Source organism: Pituophis catenifer, unplaced genomic scaffold, assembly GCF_029215685.1.
Source record: "Pituophis catenifer annectens isolate HBS135680 unplaced genomic scaffold, rPitCat1.0.hap2 SCAF_13, whole genome shotgun sequence".
Taxonomy (NCBI): Eukaryota; Metazoa; Chordata; class Lepidosauria; order Squamata; family Colubridae; genus Pituophis; species Pituophis catenifer.
In genome coordinates this window covers 4,967,462-4,993,355 of record NW_027256893.1, presented here as the reverse complement: position 1 = coordinate 4,993,355, position 25,894 = coordinate 4,967,462, and the positions used below count along the sequence as shown (strand labels likewise).

The 25,894-nt window shown below is 43.6% G+C and overlaps 1 protein-coding gene and 1 non-coding gene across 2 annotated transcripts in view; both read right to left on the bottom strand.

The window, feature by feature from the left end:
* PLLP (plasmolipin) overlaps positions 1–17,781 on the bottom strand; it is a 40,980-nt gene extending 23,199 nt beyond the window's left edge. Inside the window, 2 exon segments of the mRNA XM_070952978.1 lie at positions 17,652–17,738; positions 17,740–17,781. Coding sequence (XP_070809079.1) covers positions 17,652–17,738; positions 17,740–17,781 — 129 coding nt within the window.
* Positions 17,782–25,141: 7,360 nt separating this feature from the next.
* TRNAL-CAG (transfer RNA leucine (anticodon CAG)) lies at positions 25,142–25,224 on the bottom strand. Its single transcript has one exon. It is a non-coding gene; the product is annotated as a tRNA-Leu (tRNA).
* Between the last annotated feature and the right edge of the window lie 670 nt (positions 25,225–25,894).

The following is a 25,894-nucleotide window of genomic DNA, read 5'->3' as shown; positions in this document are numbered from 1 at the left end:
AGAAGGGAGGAGGAGGAGGAGAAGAAGGAGGAGGAGGAGAAGGAGGAAGAGGAGAAGAAAGAGAAGGAGAAGAAGAAGAAGGAGAAGGAGAAGGAGAAGGAGAAGGAGAAGAAGGAGAAAGAAGGGAGGAGGAAGGAGGAGAAGGAGGAGGAGGAGGAGGAGGAGGAGGAGGAGGAGAAGAAGAAGAAGAAGAAGAAGAAGGAGGAGGAGGAGGAGGAGGAGGAGGAGGAGGAGGAAGGGAGGAGGAGGAGGAGAAGAAGGAGGAGAAGGAGAAGGAGAAGGAGAAGGAGAAGAAGAAGGGAGGAGGAGGAGGAGGAGAAGAAGGAGGAGAAGGAGGAGAAGGAGAAGGAGAAGAAGAAGAAGAAGGAAGAAGGGAGGAGGAGGAGAAGGAGAAGGAGAAGAAGAAGGAAGAAGGAAGAAGGGAGGAGGAGGAAGAGGAGAAGGAGAAGGAGAAGGAGAAGGAGAAGGAGAAGGAGAAGGAGAAGGAGAAGGAGAAGGAGAAGAAGGAGAAGGAGAAGGAGAAGGAGAAGGAGAAAACTGTGGACTTCTTGATGCTCTCTGAGCTTGGTTGATTTCCTGCAGACATTTCTTGACACAACTAGGTAACATCATCAGAGTTAGAAGGGAGTGGGGATTGTGGAGTGGAGGAGAATGAGAAGGGGAAGAGGAGGAGGAGGAGGACAACAACTGTGGGGTCCTTGATGCTCTCTTGTTTTCCTGCAGAGCAGGGACTCCCTAGTTACACAGATTCTCTTCTATTGATTTGTGGTCTCTGAATTATTCACACGACTGCCACGATTTAGATGCTTAGGAAAGTCACCCCAAATCCCCTTCCATTTTGCACTGCTATTCTACAAACCAAGCCATGAAAGTATAGTTTACAGAGGCGCTGTGGGGGTGGGAGGCTGCCAAGAAAAGCAGGGTCCCTAGATATCCCAGTTCCATGAAGTGGGATGGAAATTCTTCTCCACTGCTCTGGGGAAGAGATCAAATCAATGCCCAACATGGGGGTGTTGGCTAGGAATCCAGCTGGGACTTTTCCGTGGAAGAACAATGATCGGATGGCGGCCAAACAAGGAAAATAAAGAAAAAAACTTATCCAGGATGTTAACCCTTATTCTCTGGGCTCCCAATCATGGTCTGTCTTGAGACCTTGGTGGAAAACAAACCTGTGATATTAAACATGGCCTCTAGACCAGGGCTGTCCAACCTTGGCAACTTTTAAGATTTGTGGACTTCAACTCCCAGAATTCTCCAGCCAGCATAGACTTCTGGGAGTTGAATTCCACAAGTCTTAAAAGTTGTCAAGGTTGGACAGCTCTGATCTAGACTATACTCACCTTCAGCTCTGTGTTTATTAGCAGGTCATGTCTTTGGTGTGTCTAGACAAGATGTGGGTCCTAAATACACAACTGAAACGCCAAGCCATTCTATGGATAGCAGCACATCACAAGGATACATGCACAACCGGCCAGGGTTTAATCCTGCGGTTGCAGTCATAATCTAGACTTTTTTTTAATCCCTCCTTCCTTTCTTCCTCACAGGTACACCCCTGCCCCAAACTAATCTCTGAGTACCGTATTTTTCGGAGTATAAGACGCACCTTTCCCCCCCCAAAAAGTGGGTGAAAATCTGGGTGCGTCTTATACTCTGAATGTAGCCCCACCCAGCCTCTCAACCGGAGGTTTCAGAGGCTGAAAAAAGCATCAGAAATGAAGCTTCAGAAAAGAAGTTTCAGAAATAAAGTCCCCAAACAGAGCTTCAGAAAAAAAGCTCCCAAACAGAGCTTCAGAAAAGAAGCCTCCAAACAGAGCTCCAGAAAAAAAGCCCCCAAACAGAGCTTCAGAAAAAAAGCTCCCAAACAGAGCTCCAGAAAAGAAGCCTCCAAACAGAGCGTCAGAAAAGAAGCCTCCAAACAGAGCTTCAGAAAAAAAGCCCCCAAACAGAGCTCCAGAAAAGAAGCCTCCAAACAGAGCGTCAGAAAAGAAGCCTCCAAACAGAGCTCCAGAAAAGAAGCCCCCAAACAGAGCTTCAGAAAAGAAGCCTCCAAACAGAGCTCCAGAAAAGAAGCCCCCAAACAGAGCTTCAGAAAAGAAGCCTCCAAACAGAGCTCTAGAAAAGAAGCCCCCAGAGCTCCAGAAACTAAGCCCCCAAACAGAGCTTCAGAAAAAAGCCCCCAAACAGAGCTCCAGAAAAGAAGCCTCCAAACAGAGCTCCAGAAACTAAGCCCCCAAACAGAGCTTCAGAAAAAAGCCCCCAAACAGAGCTCCATAAAAGAAGCCCCCAAACAGAGCTTCAGAAAAGAAGCCTCCAAACAGAGCTTCAGAAAAAAGCCCCCAAACAGAGCTCCAGAAAAAAAGCCCCCAAAAGAGCTTCAGAGGCTTTTTTTTTCTGAAGCTCTGTTTCAGAGGCTTTCAGAGGCAGGAAAAAAAGTTTTTCCTGAAACAAAGTTTCAGAAGTTTCAGAGTCAGAAAAAAAAAGCAAGCCACAGAGCTCACAACCAAGGAACCTGTTGCTAAAATTCACCTCTGGAAACAGCTGATTGGGGGTATTCCGGGAGTCCAATCCACCTGCCAATCAGCTTTTTTCTTATTTTCCTCCTCAAAAACTAAGGTGCGTCTTATACTCCGAAAAATACGGTATGTAAAAGTAAAAAAATTGAGGCAGTAATTCTTTTTCGTATTTTACTTCGCTGAAAACAAGTTGGAAGCCAATTGTTTGTTTGTTTTTCTTTTCCCTTTATCCCTCACTTCTCCTCCTTCTTTTTGTTCCCCTTCCCATTTCCCTTATTGGAAGAAATACTCATCTGGTTCTGCTTCAGTTCCAAGCTGAGAGGAAGACACTGGAAACACGGAAGCTGATGGGAAAAGATGGTTTATTGATGAAGCAGAACCAACAGCAGTCCTGGGTCAGCTGACCAATTAGTTTGATGAGTACATGGATTTTTATACCGTGTTTGTTTGTTTTTTCTACAGCATTTTGTAATTTAGAGGCTTGTTTTGTACAGTTTGTTATTTGGTTTTAATTAGTTTGTCTCGCGAAGGCCGGCAATGAGTCTAAATTGCTCCTTACTTGGATTTTTAATCTTGTTTAACAAATATAATTTAATCCTAGATGCTGGTTTCCTTGGGGTTTTATTCGTGTCTTGAATGAATTACCAAATCTGCATTTCTAAAAGCTGCCTCCTGCCTCTAAAAAAACCTCCCACGTTTCTCCATTTCTCATTTAGGGAAATATAACATTCTGCCTTTTTAATATTTCTCAAAATATTTCATTCTTCCAGGAGAAGGGGGCTTCCCACACTCTATTACCTTGATCTGCATTTGCATTGTACGTTTTTATAATCTTAATCAAAAATTATGTTTAAAAAAATCTTTCCAACCCAAAGGGCCACCGAAAGCAGAATGGGGAGTCTTCTCCAAGTCCCATATCAGGCTAACAACCAAAATTTTGGTTATGGTATTGATTTAGAGAAATGGCAAAAATTGTGGTCACATAATTATAAAATGACAATGTTTACAGCATATGAGGAGAATTTGTATAAGATGTTTTACAGGTGGCATTTACCCCCGACGAGGATAGCCAGAATGTTCAAGAACAAATCGGAGAAGTGTTGGAAATCTCATCAGACCCCAGGATCTTATTACCATATGTGGTGGACATGCATAGAAGCAAGGAGATTTTGGACTAAGATACACACGTGGTTGGAAAAAATGACAAAGAGACATATTGACCTTAAACCAGAGATGTTTTGATTAGGGATCTTACCAGAGACATTTAATAAAGAATTGCAATATTTAATTGTGAATATTCTAACAGAAGCTAGAATTGTATTTGCAAAAAATTGGAAAGGAGAGAAGATAATTACTGATGAAGAAATTATTAAGAAAATATTGGATTGTGCTGAAATGAGTAGATTGACATTTGAAATAAGAGAACAGGAAGATAAACAATATTATTTGATATGGGAGCTATTTTATCAATGGATAGACAATAAAGTATGGAGATGAAATATTATATCCTGCTCAAAAAAAATCAAGGGAACACAAGCAGAAGACATCCGAGATCTGAATGAATGAAATAGCCTTATTAAATACTTTGTTCTTTACATACAGTAGTTTATACACTGCTCAAACAACTAAAGGGAACACAAAACTACTGTATGTAACAAACAAAGTATTTAATAAGGCTATTTCATTCATTCAGATCTCGGATGTCTTCTGCTTGTGTTCCCTTGATTTTTTTGAGCAGTGTATATGAAATGAAATTTTGATAAAATGTGTAAACCCTTGTCTTTTGTTAGAGGAAAGAACATTTGTCATATATTGAGATTTTGCAAATTTTGAGAGCACGAAATGATTTTAACCGATCGAAACACTGTCTGTGATTGTTTGGAAGGATGATGTTTTTATGTGGTTTTTGTTTAAAAAAATAATAATAAACTTTTTGGAAAAAATAAATAAATAAATAAAACCCAGCTGTGTGTTTGTTTGTTTATAACATTTATTTGCAAGCCATCTCGTATCCAATGAATCTCTGGGCAGCTAACAACATTACAACATTAAAACACATTAAACTCATCCATCATTAAAAAAAACAGCACAGCGGATAAAAACATTAACAGAGCAAGAGTGATTCAGGGGTTAGGAAACTTTATTCGAATGAGCAAACATTCATAGACCATAAAACACAGAATAACAGCGTTGGAAGGGGCCTTGGAGGTCTTCTAGTCCAACCCTCTACACAAGCAGGAAACCCTATACCCGTGATGGCGAACCTGTGGCACGCATGCCATAGGTGGCACGCAGAGCCCTCTCTGTGGGCGCTCGAGCCGTCACCCCAGTTCAGCTCTGTCATGCATGTGTATGCGCCAGGGGTGGGTTCTAAAATTTGTTACTACCGGTTCTGTGGGCATGGCTTATTTTGTGGGCGTGGCTTGATGGTCATGTGACAATTCTTTAGGATTTAGCAGAGGTACTGATCTACCAGGCTTTTAACTGCTTGCAGAGCTGTACCGGTCTACCCATTTATTCTTGGAGCGTCCTGGTCTACCCATTTGTTTTTGGAGGCACCAGTCTACTCATTCGTTTTTGGAGGCACCAGTCTACTCATTCGTTTTTGGAGGCCCCGGTCTACTCATTTGTTTTTGGAGGCACCAGTCTACTCATTCGTTTTTGGAGGCCCCGGTCTACTCATTCGTTTTTGGAGGTACCGGTCTACCACCACACTGCCTTTTAACACTGATCAGCTGTAAGGCGGCCCTTTGAAGCCCCGCGGCAAGAGTTTAAACAGTTTTTTTCCTTCTAGCCAATCAGCTGGGACTCGGGAGGCAGCAATAGATTGGGGGCGGGGCCAAATAAAAGGTAAGAATAACGGGGGGTGGGTGGGCGGGAGGGCCCAGCTCCCAAACAAAGAGAACCGGTTCGGTGACGTCACATCGTCACCGCTACCGGCTCGGCTGAACCGGGCCGAACCGGGAGGAACCCACCACTGGTACGCACCTCCCACCAGCCAGCTGGTCAGCGGGTCTCGGTCGCACATGCATGGGTGGCCACGCGTGCATGTGTTGTGGGTGGGGCATGTGCGGGGGGGCACGCATGCATACGTGGGTGGTGGGGCACATGTGCCACACATGCTTTGCATTTGGGGGGATTCGGGCATGCATGCACGCTTTGGGCACTCAGTCCGGAAAAGGTTCGCCATCAGAGCCCTATACCACTTCAGACAAATGGCTGTCCAATCTCTTCTTAAAAGCCTCCAGTCATGGAGCACTCACAACTTCTGGTGGCAAGTTGTTCCACTGGTTAATTGTTCTCACTGTTTTCTCCTTAGTTCTAGATAGGATCTCTCTTTAATGACATTCCACCGGTTGCTTCTTGTCCTGCATCTCACACGCACGCTTTGGAGAATAAATTGACTTTCAGTTTGGTGAGAACAAGTGGAGACAAACTCCTTTCCCATTCATGCTTCCTTTAACGGCTAATCCTCCAGCCTTTGCTTGAAAGCTGCAGCTCTCCTCCTGGCCTGCTTGTTTTCCGGTCTACTCCTTTGTCTTTCCTCTTTCTTTTGTCTTGCAGCTTTTGTTTCCTCCGTGGATTATGAAACGTGAAAACCAATTGCTCTTCGGTGGGAAATACAGGTTAGGAAACATCAGGCAAGCACAGATCAAATAGCACTCTGAAAGAGGTTTCAGAATACAAGAATAGAATAGAATAATAGAATAGAATTCTTGATTGGCCAAGTGTGATTGGACACACAAGGAATTTGTCTTTGGTGCATACGCTCTCAGTGTACATAAAAGAAAAGATACGTTCATCAAGAATCACAAGGTACAACACTTAATGATAGTCATAGGGAAACAGTCAATATAAATCTTAAGCATACCAAATAAATAGATAGAAAATAAATATGCAGGTATTCCTCCACTTATGACCATCACTTAAAGGGCATTTGCATTTATAGGAAACTGTGCTTTACAGTCCCTAAAGCAGAACAAATTTACAGTCCATAAAGGACTGTCCAGCCATCATAAATTGCTGTGACACCCGTCCATGGTCATATGACTGCATGTCAACACATGTCAACACGTCGCTTTTATGACCGATTGCAGCATTTTGCAGTCACGGGAATACAATTTGCAATGTTTGGGCTGGTTTCTGGCAAGAAGAAATGCCCATCCGAATGAACGGATTTATATTTATGACCACCGTGTTCATTTAATGACTGCCATATTCACCCAAAAACTGCCGCCAACAAGGTTGTAAAACACTTCCGGTCAGGTGGTCTCCTCAAACTTACAACCATAATAACCACTACCGTATTTTTCGGAGTATAAGATGCACCTACCTTTTTTGGTGAGGAAAAGAAGAAAAAGAAATCTGCCTCTGCCTCTGAGCAATTTTGCCTGGTTGCAGCAAACAGCAAACAGCTTTACTTTCATTTTCGTTTTCAGCATAGCTTGATTAGCACAAGGGGAAAGAAAATCTGCTCCAGCAATTTACCTCCTTGCAGCAAGCAGCAGAGCCCTGTGCAAAACAGCTGAGAGCAAATCAGCTGAGAGTTGGGAGGCCGATCCAAGCAACTTGTGCTAATTAGGCTGTGCTGAAGCTGAAATGAGCTGTTTCTTCTTGCTATTTGCTTACAAGGAGGTAAATTGCTGGGAGGCAGAGGCCAAAGGGTGGGGGTCAGTGGGTGGGCGGGGCTACATTTGGTGTATAAGACGCACCTACATTTTCACCCCCTTTTAAGGGGGAAAAAGGTGTGTCTTATACTCCGAAAAATATGGTAGATTTTCCGTTCCAATTGCAATGATAAGCTGAGAACTACTCATACATTGCTAGAAATGTAACTGGCTTTCTGAAGTTCTCTGCTCCGTCTGCAAGTGGAGAAACTGGAGGGGCAGTTTTTCCAAATTTTTCTAAGAGGAGAGAAGAAGGCATTCCCTAAATCCAAATCTTTCTGGATTTTGGATATTAACCTTTTGAATAAAATAAAATATATTTTTTTTAAAAAAAGAATGTTTGAGCCGGACATTGCTCAATGGGTCTGCTTCACTGAAAGTCATCATAGAATAGAATTTTTCATTGGCCAAGTGTGTTTGGACACACAAGGAATTTGTCTTGGTACATATGCTCTCAGTGTACATAAAAGAAAAGATACGTTCATCAAGAATCATAAGGTGCAACACTTAAGAGCCTGAGTGGCGTAGGAGGCTAATGCCTCCTACTAAGGCAGCATTTAACATCCAGCTGCCTGCAATTACTGCGAGTTCAATTCTCACCAGGCTCAAGGTCGACTCAGCCTTCCATCCTTTCTAAGGTGGGTAAATGAGGACCCAGTTTGTGGGGGCAATAAGCTGACTTAGTATAAAATATACAAAAGTATGAAGGCTATTGCTTAACACATTGTAAGCCGCCCTGAGTCTCCGGAGAAGGGCGGCATATAAAAATAAATAAATAAATAAAAATAATGATAGTCATAGGGTACAAATAAACAATCAGGAGACAATATCAATATAAATCATAAGGATACCAGCAACAAAGTTACAGTCATACAGTCATAAGTGGAAGGAGAAGGGTGATAGGAACAATGAGAAGATTAATAGTAGTGCAGACTTAGTGAATAGTTTGACAGTATTGAGTATTGAGGGAATTATTTGTTTAACAGAGTGATGGCCTTCAGGAAAAAACTGTTCTTGTGTCTAGTTGTTCTAGTGTGCAGTGCTCTAGAGCGTCGTTTTGAGGGTAAGAGTTGAAACAGTTTGTGTGCAGGATGCGAGGGGTCTGTAAATATTTTCCCAGCCCTCTTTTTGACTCGTGCAGTATACAGATCCTCAATGGAAGGCAGGTTGGTAGCCATGGTTTTTTCTGCAGTTCTAATTATCCTCTGAAGTCTCTGTCTGTCTTGTTGGGTTGCAGAACCAAACCACCATCATCCTATACATATGTTCAGTCTTTTAAAACTGAAGCTCCCATTCCAATATCTTCGATTATTAAATTGCCTGTCAAGCCTGAATTTGATTGAGGTGTGGGATTGTTTGCATCCTTGGGTATTCTGACATGAATTCAGTTTGACACAGTTGGAAGCTGAAGGAGGACAGAGCTTCCGTCAAAATATCATTCCTAGCCAATGAGTCAAACACATTCCAACGGCTGGTTGACCGGAGGAAGGGGAGAGAAGTCACCCATCTTGGTTGGACAATGTGACAGTTTGTTTTGGGAACTTGAAAAAACTGAAACTTATATTGGAGTGAAAAGCCCGGGAACTTTAATACTGGCTTTTCACCAGTAGCATCAAGATGATGTATCTAAATCAATTTGTTCTTTGAGGAAAAGCAATGCCTCAGAATTCGATTTGTGATGGGTGCATTACTTGGAGCCCGATATCGCCCTCAGAAAGTTCATCAGCATGGTTCTTTCGCAAGCAAGGTTAAAATCAGGACCGGTAGTCTTTTAATAGATCTCCTTTTATAGACAGCTGAGTTCCTGGTCACTTTTTCAAGAAGAGACTGTAGACACCCCTGGTTATGTTCCAAAGTCTGATCATCTGAAAAGGATATTATTACAGCAATGTAAATGAGGCAAATTTCTAGGATGACGTCATGACCCAACCAAAGCACCATTTGTGTAATGATGTCATCACACAGCTGGCAGCAACTGATACAAGTGGTGTCATCTGGGTCACTCGCACAACTGTGTCCTTATGTGTCCTCTGAACCACTTGCATGTAATGACCTCATCGTGTGACCAGCTGAATTCCCAATTTAACCTGGTTTGTGGGAAGTCCACCGTTCTGAGCTCCATACATTAAATCAAGGCTTTGATTGCAATTGAGAGTCTCTTTCTGTGTGCACACCTTTGAGTCAGTCTTCCATGGGAGTTTTCTTGGCCAGAAACAACTTTGCCCTGCCTTCTTCTTCCTCGGCCTGTGACTGTCAGGTTTCGATATCGTCTCAAATAAAATAAATTGCATTTCCAAACAGATAGTCTTTGAAGATAATCTCTTTCATTTTATTAAGCACGACAATCTGCCCCCGATCGTGGCATAGCCAAGTCTGACTTCCTGCCCCCACACCCTCCCTTTCCGTTCCCTGCATGTTTGAACAAGTCTATTGGCCAAAGTCAGAACACAAGGCTAAGAAATCTCCTTTTCCTTTTGTGGCCGAGTACAGAAAGTTACAACCAGCCTCCTTTGTCCTCCCCAACAAAGGTGGAAGCTTCAAAGCAAGGGGTGTAAACTCAACCCTGATGATAATGGCCTAGAAAAATGAACGCACTTCAGGGGTGAAATGCTCCCGGTTCGGACTGGATCACCCGATCTGGAAGCGATGTCGGCAGTGGTTCGGAAAACCGGTAGCAAAAATCCCTGGTCCTCCCCATGCCCAGGTGAGCCGCGCAATCATCAGAGCAGTGGTGAAATGTAAAATTTGTTACTACCGGTTCTGTGGGCGGGGCTTGGTGGTGGTGGTGGTAATATGACTGAGTGGGCGTGGCCAACTTTTTTTTTACTTTTAAAATCATTTTTTTCTACAACCTCTTTGGCTGAAGAGGTTGTAAAAAAAATGCTTTTAAAAGCCTCTGACGATCCCAGCTGGGCTTTTTTTTTTTACTTTTAAAAGCATTTTTTCGGGCAAAGAGGTTGTAGAAAAAATGCTTTTAAAAATAAAAAAAAGCGCCTCTGATGATTGCGTGGCTCAGCTAGGCAATGGGTGGGGGAGGGATTTGACCAAAGAAGTTGTAGAAAAAAATGGAAAAAAAATTTTTTTTTAAAGTTGACCACGCCCACCCAGTCACATTACCCCCCCACCACCAAGCAGAAATTTTGAGCAGTTTGGAGCACCGGCAAATGCCACCTCTGGCTGACCCCAGAATGGGGTCGGAATGGAGATTTTGCAATATCCTTCCCGCCAATCTGTAGGAGAGGGTGAGTTCTAGTCCCCTCTTAGGCACGAAAGACTGGGTGACTTTGGCCCAACCACTCCCTTTCAGCCCAACCCGCCTCACAGAGTTATTGTGGGGGGAAAAGTGGAGGAGCAAGGAGTATTATGAACATTCACCACTTTTGAAGTCCTTACAAAGTAATAAAAGCAGGATTTTAAACAAAATCTATTAAATAATTTTTTTAAAAGTTGTGTAGCTGTGGCACCTGCCGCTTTCAATCTGGGCAGTGCTGAAAACCTTTCCAGCCTGATTTTTTTCCCCCTACCCATCTTTAGCCAGTCGGATGGGGGGGGGGAAAAGAGTGTTCCAATTTTTTTTTTCCCAGAACAAAAAATAATAATAATAATAATCAGAGGAAGTTTCGCCCAGAGTTGCTCTGAAAGCATTCTTATCATGAAACAAAGGAAAACAGCTCGGCCAACTCCCCACCCAGCTCAAAACCCTTAGCAGACGGATGGCAGGGAGTTGATTGATTGAAATAGTCTAGGGCAGAGGTCTTCAAACTTGGCAGCTTTAAGACTTGTGGACTTCAACTCCCAGAATTCTCCAGCCAGCATAGCTTGGTCTAGGTTCTCCTGTTTGAGCAGGGGGTTGGACTAGAAGACCTCCAAGCAGTGGTGAAATGCTACCAGTTCTCACCTGTTCGGGAGAACTGGTAGTAAAAAAAAAAGCCATAGATTTGTCCGAACTGGTATTTCCGATGATCAGCTATGCCGCGCAATTTATATTTGTTAGAAAGCAGGAAATCCTGCTTTCTAGCAAATCTAAATCACATGGCACAGCTGTTCCTCCCCCCTCGCTGTTCTACTTACCTTTTTCTGTGCGAAGCGCACATTTGGCTTGCACTGCGCATGCACGCAGTGTGCGTTTGGTGTGCACTGCGCATGAGTGCAGCGTGCTTTTGGCGTGCACCACGCATGCGTGGGCAGCGAACCGGTGGCAAACTGTGAAGGATTTCACCACTGCCTCCAAGGTCCCTTCCAGCCAGTGGTGAAATCTAAAATTTGTTACTACCGGTTTTGTGGGCGTGGCTTGGTGGGGGGGGTAATGTGACTCAGTGGGCGTGGCCATTTTTTTTTTTTACTTTTAAAGCCATTTTTTCTATAACCTCTTCAGCGAAGAGGTTGTAAAAAAATGCTTTCAAAAGGTTCTGATGATCCCAAATGAGTTGCCTGATCGGCAGAGGCTTTTTTTCTTTTAAAAGCCTCTGCCGATCAGGCAACTCAGCTTGGATCATCAGAGGCATTTAAAAGAAAATAAGCCTCTGCCGATCAGGCAACTCAGCTGGGATCATCAGAGGCATTTAAAAGAAAAAAAGCCTCTGCCAATCAGGCAACTCAGCTGGGATCGTCAGAGGCATTTAAAAGAAAAAAAGCCTTTGCCAATCAGGCAACTCAGCTGGGATCGTCAGAGCCTTTTGAAAGCATTTGAAGATCCCAGCTGAACCGCGAGATCATCAGAGGCTTTTTTTTTTTTTACTTTTAAAAGCATTTTTTCGGCCAAAGAGGTTGTAGAAAAAATGCTTTTAAAAATAAAAAAAAAAGCCTCTGATGATTGTGCGGCTCAGCTGGGCATGGGGGGGGGCAGGGATTTTTGCTACCGGTTCTCCGAACCACCCGCCTCCATCGCTACCAGATTGGGCGATCAAGTCCGAACCAGGAGCATTTCACCCCTGCTTTATTCTGATTGACGTTGAGGGAGGTGGCACCTTTTAAGCGCCCACTTTCATGTCAAGACTCTGGGGAGGCAATTGCCCCCTGAAACTGAATCGTTAGTCAGTAATTCATGAGTACAGTCAATTTTGAAAAATAGTAATAATAATAAAAACAACAACAATATTCATAACATTGATAATAATCACATCATAATAATATTTGCTTATCCATTTCAATAAACCTTCCTGATATAATTAACCATTCTCTTATGCTTTTAAAATTCTAACTTCTGTTTCTGTTAGTTAGCCATTGGACAAAAATACATAGATGGTTAGGAAAAAATGGTAAAGCAAGATATATAGACCTAAAACCAGAAATATTTTTTGTTGGGTATCTTACCGGAAAAGTGCAAAAAAGGGAATACCTATTTAATTTTACATGGGTTAACAGGGGCGAGAATTGTGTTTGCACAACAGTGGAAAAATAAAGGGATCCCTACAGAAGAAAGCGTAATACTAAAATGTGCAGAAATGGATAGATTAACACTTGAAATTAAGGAGAAGGAAGAAACAGACTATTTTTTAACATGGGATTCATTTTAGCTAATCAGTAATTCATGTAGGCTTTGGTTTGAAAACATTTTCTACCTCTGCGTACCGCACCCTCAACTAACCGAGGGGGAAGGATTAAACCACGGGTGAAATCCAGCAGGTTCTGACAGGTTCTGGAGAACTGGTAGCGGAAATTTTAAGCAGTTTGGAGAACCGGCAAATACCACCTCTGGCTGGCCCCAGAGTGGGGTGGGAATGGGGATTTTGCAATATCCTTCCCCCAGGAGTGGGGAGGGAATGGGGATTTTGCAGTATCCTTTCCCTGCCATGCCCACCAAGCCACGCCCACCAAGCCACACCACCAGAGGTGGGTTTCAGCAGGTTCTGACCAGTTCTGGAGAACCGGTAGTGGAAATTTTCAGTAGTTCGGAGAACCGGCAAATACCACCTCTGGCTGACCCCGCCCCCATCTATTCTCTGCCTACCGAGTCCCAGCAGATTGGGAGGAAATGGGGATTTTGCAGTAACCTTCCCCTGGAATGGGGTGGAAATCGAGATTTTACAGTATCCTTCCCCTGCCATGCCCACCAAGCCATGCCCACCGAGCCACACCATTCCCACCAAGCCACGCCCACAGAACCGGTAGTAAAAAAAAAATTGGATTTCACCACTGGATTAAATCAAGGCACAATATGATTCTCAAAACTAATCTAAAACCGGAAGGAGCTTGCCAGCACATTTTCCAACGAACAAATTTTACGAAAAGCCATATATAATAATAATAGTAATGGTAATAGTAATAGTAATAGTAATAATAGTAATAATAATAATAATAATAATAATAATAATAATAATAATAATAATAATTTTATTTCTATACCGCCCTTCTACCGAAGGACTCAGTGCGGTGTACAGCCTATTTAAAAACACAAGACAAAACATCGATTAAAAATTTAAAATAATTAAATAAATTTGGCTCAATTTAAAATCCCAGAAATTTAAAATACCCCAATTTAAAATCGTTATGTTAATAGCCCGGCCTGGCGAAACAACAGGGTCTTCAGTGCGCAGCGAACCACCCGGAGGTCGGAGATCTTACGTATTTCCGGGGGCAGTTCATTCCACAGGGCTGGGGCTCCCACAGAGGTGGGAGTCCCCCTGGGTGTCGCCAGCCGACATAACTTGGCTGATGGCACCCGGAGGAGACCCTCTCTGTGGGAGCGAACTGGCCGGCGGGAGGCTATTGGTGGCAGAAGTCGGTCTCGAAGACACCCGGGTCCCATGCCATGGAGCGCTTTAAAGGTGGTAACCAACACCTTGAATCGCACCCGGAAGACCACTGGGAGCCAGTGCAGCTCGCGCAGGAGGGGTGTCACGCGGGCACAAGTTGCGCCCATAACCACCCGCGCAGCCGCATTCTGGACCAGTTGGAGCCTCCGAGTGCTCTTCAAGGGGAGCCCCATGTAGAGAGCATTACAATAGTCCAGCCGGGAGGTGACAAGGGCATGAGTGACCGTGCGCAAGGCGTCCCGGTCCAGAAAGGGATGCAACTGGCGAATCAGGCAAACCTGATAAAAGGCCCCCCTAGCCACGGCCGTCATATGCTCTTCTAAAGACAGCCGTGTGTCCAGGAGGACGCCCAGATTGCGAGCCCTCTCCGTGGGGGGCAAAGATTCACCCCCAATAGTCAGCGATGGGACCTGCTGACTATATCAGGACGCCGGTAGCCACAGCCACTCGGTCTTGGACGGGTTGAGTCTGAACCTGTTCCTACCCATCCAGACCTGCACGGCCTCCAGGCAGCTTTTCTGCCTGGAGGCAGAAATATGCTTTTCCTGGTGCTTTCGGCTACCATAAACTAACACCGCTTGCCTGTTGCAAAACCTCCACCCAGAGGAACAGGTCACACGGATGCAACCACTGTGCATTTCCTTAGCTGGAATATAAACAATAAATGATTCTCACAAATTGAACAAACAAACAAACAAACAAACACATATCTGTACTGTGGCTCAGGTTTGTGGGAAGTTTGGCTGTCTGTTTGGCCGCCATCAGGACTCGGTTTGCTGAAAACAACTCCGGGGTTGCATGACGCATTCTGCCACCGTGAACTATTTTGTGGTGTGTTCATTGTCCTCTCGGAACTCGTGGGAGGATCTTTTGGCTCTTTCAAAGCAGGAGCCAAATTGTATGCATTTTTTTTAGGGGAAGGGGGTCAAGGCAAGAATTGGGGAGGGGGTCATGAGAAATAGCATGGGAATTTCTTGGCATTATCTGCCCCCTTCCCCTTTTGAGATGGTGGCTACGTCTCTGCTCTGGATAATCATCCTTTATTTCTGGTCTTAGCAAAGGGAGGAGTTGGTATTTGCCATCGATGTATTGTTTATGCATTAATGACCCCCATCTTTGTTAATTTATGTTACTCAGCAAACCTATGCCTTTCTCCTCTTTTACCCACAATAACAACCTTGTGAAGAGGGTTTGGCTAAGAGAGAGGGACTGGCCCAAGTCACCCAGTCAGCTTTCATAGCTAAGGCAGGACTAGAACTCACCATCTCCTGGTGATTGGCTCAAAGTCACCCAACTGGCTTTCATGGTTAAGGCAGGACTAGAACTCACCGTCTCCTAGTGATTGATCCAAAATCGCTCAGCTACCTTTCTTGCCTAAGGCTGAACTAGAACTCACCATCTCCTGGTGAGTGGCCTAAAGTCACCCAATTGGTTTTCATGCTCAAGGTGGAACTAGAACTCACCATCTCCTTGTTTCTAGCCTGGTGCCTTAACCACTAGACTGAACTGGCTCTATTGGCTCTATCACCCCTCAAACCCCCCTCCATCTCCCACTCCTCATGACAGTCTGTGAGCTTTGCCCAACGGAGGTAACGTGATCTACCCCTGTTCCTTGCACACCTACATCCTTGCACCCCAAACATCTCAGCCTTTGAAAAAGAATCCCCTTCCCCCTTTCTCCACATCAGTGGCCTCCAAGTGAGTGGCACTACAAAGCTCATACTACTGAGCTGAGCACCACAATTGAGCTCATACTACTGAGCTGAGCACCACAGTTGAGCTCATACTACTGAGCTGAGCACCACAATTGAGCTCATACTACTGAGCTGAGCACCACAATTGGTATAAAATGGTCTCGTCTATATATGGCCCTGACTTTGGTCTCTTAGAACAGGGGTCTCCAACCTTGGCAACTTTACAACTTGTGGACTTCAACTCCCAGAATTCCTCAGTGCAGCGCATGCACTGGCTGAGGAATTCTGGGAGTTGAAGTCCACAAGTCGTAAAGCTGCCAAGGTTGGAGACCCCTGTCTTAGAAAACATGACGGGGAGTCTTACTTACTCCGTAAGCATTAAAAAGACAGCAGGAATCACCATTCTCAGCTGGATTAGTATGGGAAATACACTACTCCATGCAGTGCTATTATTATTCCACTCACAGGAAGTTGTGGATGTTTATATTTACACCAGAAGCCCTGAAAAGATTCTTTGCCTGTGCTGAAGGCTACTCCACCCATCGCAATTTTATATTGTCGAGTTATTTAAAGGCAGAAATCCTAGAAGCTTCTACTCCAGGAACCAAGGTGGAAAATACGGTGCTCAACCACCACTTTCTGGGGGACGACACGAGTCCCCACCCAGGGGTGAAATCCAGCAGGTTCTGACAGGTTCTGGAGAACTGGTAGCAGAAATTTTGAGTAGTTTGGAGAACCGGCAAATACCACCTCTGGCTGGCCCCAGAGTGGGGAGGGAATGGAGATTTTGCAATATCCTTCCCCCAGGAGTGGGGAGGGAATGGGGATTTTGCAATATCCTTCTCTCAGGAGTGGGGAGGGAATGGAGATTTTGCAGTATCCTTCCCCCAGGAGTGGGGAGGGAATGGGGATTTTGCAATATCCTTCCCCTGGAATGGGGTGGAAGGAAGGGAAGGGAAGGGAAGGGAAGGGGAAAGGAGCAAGGAAGGGAAGGGGAGGGGAGGGGAGGGAACAAGGAAGAAGAAAGGAGCAAGGAAAAAAGCAAGGAAGGGGAGGGGAGGGAGGGAAGGAAAGGGAGATGGGAAGGGAGAAGAGGGAAGGGAAGAGAAGGGAGGGAAGGGAGAAGGAAAGGGAGAAGAGAAAAGGGAAAGGTATGATAAGATCAAGTGTGCTAACATGATGTAATAAAACAAATGCTAGAAGGGTGTACATTATTAGAACTAAAGTTCTTAGATAAAATGTCTCTCTAGATTTCCAAAAAGGAAGCAAATATTCAGCTTAGAATGACGTACAATATTAACAGATGTATCCTGCAAGATTTTAAAAAAAAAATTTGGGGTATTAACCATAAAGAACTGAAAAGAATTATTACATAAAATATAATAAAAAGACGAAGTTAAGTTTGAAACTAATTATTTATCCATATTAATGGTTACTGTATAAAACTGGGTTTTATGGGATAGGAGGACTGTTCTGGGCTGATAGAAGAAAGTCCATATCAAGTCCCTACGGGCAGTGGGGAAGTGTTGGAACAGAGCTTGGGCGAGACTTAGATTCGAATCTTACTCCTTTCCCTGAGGACTTTAGTCCCCGTCCCTCTCGCTTAGACCAGCCTACCTAGCAAGGAGATCGTTGCAGGAGAAAAAAAAACACCTCGTGGTCTCCCACCCACCATCCTTTCTCCTGGGCGCAATAAAGACAGGAACCAAGCGCGCCAAAGCTGCAGATGTTTTCCTCGCATCTGGGTTAACAGTTGGTACGATGAAGCCCAGACAATCGAGGTTTCGCAAGCCAGGATTCAGGGTTAAGCCCTGCCTTGGAAGGAAACCTGTGCCACCCTTCAGCTCAACCTGGGAAGGAGCCGCCCCGTGCAAACGAACCGTTGCCTGGGCGCAAAGAAGAGCAGCCCGCTTCCTTCCACCCTGGGTCCGCTGGACAGCGGCAAAAAAGGCGGCCCGCCTGTTTTTCCGGACTTGGGGGAGGAGAGGGCCCTCTGCACGAGCTCAGAGGCACGCTACTCACGATTTCCACGACCATCAGGATGCCGAAGGGGGACTTGACGAAGTCCAGATCCAAGGCGGGCGCGTGGAAAGCCGGCTCCCCGGCGGGGGGTGCTGGTGCGGGTGCTGACTTTGGCCGGGAATTCAGTCATCCCGCCGGCTGGGCGCCCCCCCCGGCCCGGAGGAGACGCGTTGCGCCCCGGTGGAAGCGGCTGCAAAAGGGCGAGAGGGGGCCGACAGGGCTCCGGAGCGCAGAAGAGCGACGCGGCTCCGGAGCGCAGCCGGGCGAGCTGGAGCAATTGGTGCCACCCGGGGGAGGCGCTGGGGCTGCGGCTTGGGGTGGGGTGGTTGCCCGGGGCGCGGCTGGAGGGGCGCTCCGGTTGCTGGTTGGCAGCGCCGGGAGGCGGAGGAGGGACCAGCCGGGGCAGCCCTGCCCTGCAACCTGCTGGGCCGACCTTAGGCGGAGGACCCGCGGTGGGAGCCCCAGAAGTGAGGGCCCTTCTACACGTGTTTGCCCTCTCCTTCCCTGGCCACGCTCACACGACCACCGTTACATCCACCGCTTCCAGGAAGGGCGCCGACTGACTGCAGCATCTCAACATCCTCTAGAGCAGTGTTTCTCAACCTTGGTAGCTTGAAGATGGGTGGACTTCAACTCCCAGAATCCCCCAGCCAGCATGGCTGGCTGTGGGATTTTGGGAGTTGAAGTCCATACATCTTGAAGTTCCCAAGTTTGGGAAACACTGCTCTAGACTAGAGCAAGAGGTCTCCAACCTTGGCCACTTTAAGCCTGGCAGACTTCAAGCTTTGCTGGCTGGGGAATTCTGGGAGTTGAAGTCCGCCAGGCTTTTTTTTTCTTTTTCTTTTTTTTTTTTTAATTTGATTTATATGCCGCCCTTCTCCGGAGACTCAGGGCGGCTTACAATGCGTTAAGCAATAGCCTTCATCCTTTTGTATATTTATACAAAGTCAGCTTATTGCCCCCACAATCCGGGTCCTCAATTTAGCCACTTTAGAAAGGATGGAAGGCTGAGTCAACCTTGAGCCTGGGGAGATTCAAACTTACTTTAATTGCAGACAGCTGGTGTTAATCACAATGCTTTTAGTCTGCAGAGCTATCCAGGCTTAAAGTTGCCAAGGTTGGAGACCCCCTGCTCTAAAAAGAGGTGCAAAAGAAAAGCTACCAAGATGATTAGGGGGCTGCAGGCTAAAACAAGAGCCTTGTTTGCACAGCAGACTAAGGTGCTGTTAAGTAACACCAGCTGCCTGCAAATTTCGTTTTCCAGGCCAATTATTTAATTGTATTTTAATGGTTTTTTTAACATTTGTATTATATGTATTTTATTTGGCTGTTCACCGCCCTGAGTCCTTCGTGAGTAGGGCGGTATACAAATTCAATTAATAATAATAATAATAATAATAATAATAATAATAATAATAATAATAATGGTAATAATAGTAATAATAATAATAATTACTGCAAGTTCAAATCTCACCAGGCTCAAGGTTGAGTCAGCCTTCCATCCTTCCGAGGTAGGTAAAATGAGGACCCGGATTGTGGGGGCAATAAGCTGACTTTGTATTAAAAAAAAGAACACCGCTGGGGGGGGGGCGAAAGCCCTACTAAGCAGGTATATACAAAAGTATGAAGGCTATTGCTTAATGCATTGTAAGCCGCCCTGAGTCTCCGGAGAAGGGCGGCATATAAATCGAACCAATAAATAAATAAACATATAAAGAACAGATGCTGGAATTGGGGGATGTCTGTTTTAATGGAAAGAAGGACCGGGGTGACAGGATAGCGGCGTTCCAGTATTTGAGGGGCTGCCACAAAGAAGAGTAGGGGAGGGTCAAATTATTCTCCAAAGCACCAGAAGGCAGGAGAAGAAACAATGGACGGAAACGAATCAAGGAGAGAAGCAAGTTGCTGTTAAGGAGAAACTTCCTAAAAGTGAGAACCATTAACCACTGAAAGTTGACGCCAGAAGTTGTGAATGCTCCAACACTGGAAGTTTTAAAGAAGAGATTGGACAACTCTTGGTCTGAAGTGGTGGAGGGTTTCCTGCTTAAGCTGGGGGTTGGACTAGAAGACCTCCAAGGTCCCTTCCAAGTCTGTTATTCGTACTTTTACTGGTTCTCTCAACCCACCAAAGCAATAACTAGCCCCAAGATATGTGGCAGGCAGCTGCTCCCCCCACCCCAAAGGATGGAGGCACAAATGCATCAGGTCCCAGTAAAGTCACAGCCAGCTTAATTGCTAAAAAGGGGCCCTTGGGTTGAATTTTGGCATCTCCTCCTGCATGATTCCAACCGTTGGGTCTTTTAAACGATGATTTATATCTTCCTGTAATAGGTGAACTCCCCCGACTGGAGCTTAATCCGCAGATGTTGGAGTTACCTTGGTTACAATCTGTTGCACCAGTACAGTAACCCAAGGGAGTTACTCAGCAGGTTAAGCAAAAGAAGGAGGAGGAGGTGGAGGAGGAGGAGAAGAAGAAGAAGAAGGAGAAGGAGGAGGAAGAGAAGGAGAAGGAGAAGGAGAAGGAGAAGAAGAAGAAGAAGAAGAAGAAGAAGAAGAAGAAGAAGAAGAAGAAGAAGAAGAAGAAGAAGAAGAAGAAGAAGAAGAAGAAGAAGAGTAATTAAAATGAGTATCTCTTTAAGTGGTCGAGTTCAGTAAGTTGAGGGAAGGCAGCCCTGATATTGGTAGAGGGTTGAAACCCAGAATATAAAATTAGCCAGCAGTTATGGACCAAATTTGAAAGGTGAAGTTCCTTTCTGAGTTTGGTGGTTTTCTTGCAGAGGTTTCATTACCCAACTAGGTAACATCATCGGCACCAGCCCCTAGTTGGGTAATGAGAATTCTGCAAGCAAACCACCAAGCTCAGAAAGCACCAAGGCCCCCACTTTCCTCCTCCTCCTCCTCCCTGGAAACCCCACTTCCTTTCAGCACTGATTATGTTACATAATTGGGTAATGAGATGTCTGCAAGCTCAGAGAGCATTGAGAACCCCATATTCCTCCTCCTCCTCCTCCTCCTCCATGCAAACCCCACTCCCTTCTACCACTGATGATGTTATCTAGTTGGATAATGAGATGTCTGCAAGCAAACCACCAAGCTCAGGCTGCACTAAGGACCCCACATTCTTCCTCCTCCTCCTCCTCTCTGCAAACCCCACTCGCTTCTAGCACTGATGATGTTACCTAGTTGGGTAATAAAACATCTGCAAGGGAACCACCAGGCTCAGAGAGTTCTAAGGACTCTACAGTTCAATCCTGAACTATAGAAATGATGAGATCCAGACTTCCCCAGGCAATGGGATCCCCTTGGAGAAAGCGCATTCAGACAATCAAAAAAGGCGACTCAGAGGTAAACCCCAAGAAGGATTTCAATACCTCCCAGTTGGAGGGGGGGGTCTCTAGAGAATTAAAAGGGACTCTGATCCACTTTCTTTCCATGCAGTTAAGATTCGAGGGAGCTCCAGACTGGGTGAAGGGGTTGGTCTCCAGGGCCAGGTTGGGTTCAGTTGGGACTCACTGGTGTCAAGTGAAGAGCCTTGGTAGTACAGGGGTTAAGGCACCCTGTTATTAAGCTTATTAAGACCAGCTGCCTGCAATTACTGCAGGGTTCGAATCTTGCCAAGGCTCAAGGTTGACTCAGCCTTCCATCCTTTCTAAGGTAGGTAAATTGAGGACCCAGTTTGTGGGGGCAATAAGCTGACTTTGTATAAATATACAAAAGGATGAAGGCTATTGCTTAGCGCATTGTAAGCCGCCCTGAGTCTCCGGAGAAGGGCGGCATATAAATCAAATTTAAAAAAAAAAAAAAGTCATGCCCAAAGGATTGCACTGCAATTTCGCTTAGTCTGTGGTCCCCAAGGAAGGGAAGGGATCTATCTATCTATCTATCTATCTATCTATCTATCTATCTTCCATCCATCCATCCATCCCTATCTCTATTATCTGTCTGTCTGTCTGTCTGTCTGTCTATCTCTCTATCTATCTTCTACCCATCCATCCATCCCTATCTCTATCATCTGTCTGTCTGTCTATCTGTTTATCTATCTTCTACCCATCCATCCATCCATCCCTATCTCTATCATCTGTCTGTCTGTCTATCTATTTATCTATCTTCTATCTATCCATCCATCCCTATCTCTATTATCTATCTATCTATCTATCTATCTATCTATCTATCTATCTTCCATCCATCCATCCATCCATCCATCCCTATCTCTATTATCTGTCTGTCTGTCTGTCTGTCTGTCTGTCTGTCTATCTCTCTATCTATCTTCTATCCATCCATCCATCCCTATCTCTATCATCTGTCTGTCTGTCTATCTATTTATCTATCTTCTATCTATCCATCCATCCCTATCTCTATTATCTATCTATCTATCTATCTATCTATCTATCTATCTACTTATCTATCTCTGTCTATCTTTCTTCTCTCTATTTTTCTAACTGTGTATATATATATATGTGTGTGTGTGTGTGTGTGTACTTATACCTAAAACTATCTATTCTGCTCTATCATCAATCTTTAATTTATCTATCTATCTATCTATCTATCAATCTATCTATTATCTACCATCCATCCATCCCTATCTCTATCATCTATCTATCTATCTATCTATCTATCTATCTATCTATCTATCTATCTATCTATCTTCTATCCATCCATCCATCCCTATCTCTATCATCTGTCTGTCTGTCTATCTATTTATCTATCTTCTATCTATCCATCCATCCCTATCTCTATTATCTATCTATCTATCTATCTATCTATCTATCTATCTATCTATCTATTTATCTATCTCTGTCTATCTTTCTTCTCTCTATTTTTCTAACTGTGTATATATATATATATGTGTGTGTGTGTGTGTACTTATACCTAAAACTATCTATTCTGCTCTATCATCAATCTTTAATTTATCTATCTATCTATCTATCTATCTATCTATCTATCTATCTATCTATCTATCTATTATCTACCATCCATCCATCCCTATCTCTATCATCTATCTATCTAGCTATCTATCTATCTATCTATCTATCTATCTATCTATCTATCTATCTTCTATCCATCCATCCATCCCTCTCTATCATCTGTCTGTCTGTCTATCTATCTTCTATCCATCCATCCATCCATCCCTATCTCTATCATCTGTCTGTCTATCTATTTATCTATCTTCTATCTATCCATCCATCCCTATCTCTATTATCTATCTATCTATCTATCTATCTATCTATCTATCTATCTATCTATCTATCTATCGATCTACTTATCTATCTCTGTCTATCATTCTTCTCTCTATTTTTCTGACTGTGTATATATATGTGTGTGTGTGTACTTATACCTAAAACTATCTATTCTGCTCTATCATCAATCTTTAATTTATCTATCTATCTATCTATCTATCTATCTATCTATCTATCTATCATCTATCCATCCACCCATCCATCCATCCCTATCTCTATCATCTATCTATCTACCTATCTATCTATCTATCTATCTATCTATCTATCTATCTATCTATCTATTATCTACCATCCATCCATCCATCCCTATCTCTATCATCTATCTATCTATCTATCTATCTATCTATCTATCTATCTATCTATCTATCTTCTATCCATCCATCCATCCCTATCTCTATCATCTGTCTGTCTGTCTGTCTGTCTATCTATCTTCTATCCGTCCATCCATCCATCCCTATCTCTATCATCTGTCTGTCTATTTATCTATCTTCTATCTATCCATCCATCCCTATCTCTATTATCTATCTATCTATCTATCTATCTATCTATCTATCTATCTACTTATCTATCTCTGTCTATCATTCTTCTCTCTATTTTTCTGACTGTGTATATATATGTGTGTGTGTGTACTTATACCTAAAACTATCTATTCTGCTCTATCATCAATCTTTAATTTATCTATCTATCTATCTATCTATCTATCTATCTATCTATCTATCTATCGTCTATCTATCTATCCATCCAACCAACCCTATCTCTATCATCTATCTATCTATCTATCTATCTATCTATCTATCTATCTATCTTCTATCCATCCATCCGTCCCTATCTCTATCATCTATCTATCTATCTATCTATCTATCTATCTATCTATCTATCTTCTATCCATCCATCCATCCATCCATCCCTATCTCTATCATCTATCTATCTATCTATCTATCTATCTATCTATCTATCTATATCTATTTATCTTCTATCCATCCATCCCTATCTCTATCATCTGTCTGTCTGTCTGTCTGTCTGTCTGTCTGTCTGTCTATCTTCTATCCATCCATCCCTATCTCTATCATCTGTCTGTCTGTCTGTCTATCTATCTTCTATCTATCCATCCATCCCATTATTTAATCTGTATTTCTTCTATCTCTCTAATTGGTTGTGTGTCTCTCACATGTATGAACTCTGTGTGTATGGAAAATTAAAGAAAGCATTAGATTTTATCAACAGAAGCCAATCGTTTTCATTAGGAGTTATTTTATAGTTTGGGTTTTAAAAAATATTTCGTTCCACCTCTGGCAACTTTTGGTCTCTCAAACTGGACATTTGGGGTTCCTGGATAGTTATAATAAGTGCTTCGGGGAAAGGCTCCTTCAGACAGCACAGTATCCCCAACAAACTAATGAAAATAAATAAATGAACAAACTAATTTTTTAAAAAAAAATAAATAAATCCGAGATCTCTTCTATTAACTTTTCCCTGGAAAGAAAAAAGGCTGGAACAGAAAGGGTCTTTAGGGGGGAAGAAAGCACAGAAATTTGCCATATATATATAATGCCATTGCATATATATTTATATATACATATATTACTATATATGTGTGTGTCTGTCTGTGTCTGTGGATATGATGTGATATGATATAATAATACAATATAATATAATGTAATGTAAAGTAATGCAAAATAATAATATAATAAATATAATATAATAAAATATAATATAATATAATGTAATGTAATGTAAAATAATAATATAATAAATATAATATAATATAATGTAATATAATAATATAATAATAATTATAATATAATATAATATAATATAATATAATATAATATAATATAATATAATATAATATAATATAATATAATATAATATAATATAATATAATATAATATAATATAATAATTATTGCAAATGTCTGTGTCTATAGTGGCTTGGGAAGGTTGCAATCAAGAGGAGTAACCGAGAAGCCGTAGAAGACGAAGGACCCCAGATTTTGCAGTCCGGTTTTCTGGGTTTAAGCCTTGTCTATCCGGATTCGGATGGAACCGTTTACACGGGGCCGCTGTTAATCCGGAGGGAGCACTGGCTCTACTTCCCAAGCCCGCACCGGTTGAAGTTAGCGGTGTTTTTCTTTTCCCTCGCCTGCTGAGATCTGGGGCGTTGGTGGCGGCTGGTAAAGGAAGAATTAATCGAGAGAACTTCTGCAAAAATAAAATTTTATTTATTTTATTATTTGGAAAAAATTTTAGCATTTGTCAGAAGTGGGATTCGAACCCACGCCTCCAGGGGAGACTGCGACCTGAACGCAGCGCCTTAGACCGCTCGGCCATCCTGACTGCTTAGCCAACCCGTTCTCTTTCTTCGTACAAAATTTGCAAAACAGGCTGCTGACGTCCCTTATTTTTACGAGGAAGGCTTTTTTTGCGCAGGCGCAATGGAGCGCTCAGTGGCCCGCTATTAATATTCCTCCGCTGGGTTCTTCTATCGGAGGGAACGGGTTCGCGGCGGCAGGAAAGGGATCGGCGGGTGTCCTCTGGGTCTTAGCGCCCATCTAGATTTAAGACCATGGAAGATGGTGTAAGGCAGAGGTCTTCAAACTTGGCAGCTTGAAGACTTGTGGACTTCAACTCCCAGAATTCTCCAGCCAGCATAGCTGGCTGGAGAATTCTGGGAGCTGAAGTCCACAAGTCTTAAAGCTGCCAAGTTTGGGGACCCCTGGTGTAAGGTCTCCTGCTTGGGCGGGGGGCGGTTGGACTAGATGACCTATAAGACCCCTTCCAACTCTGTTATTCTGTATCAAGCAACAGCATCTGTCTATCCCAGACCCTTTGGAAGGAGTCAATGGGTAAATAAAAATGCCAAATCCAGCCTGAACATCTGAATTTGCGACAAAATAAGAGGAATAGCATAAAAGCCACCAAACATCAAAAGCATATAGAACAGAACAGAATAAGAGAGTTCAAAGGGATCTTGGAGATCATCTAGTCCAACCCCCTTCTCTGCCCA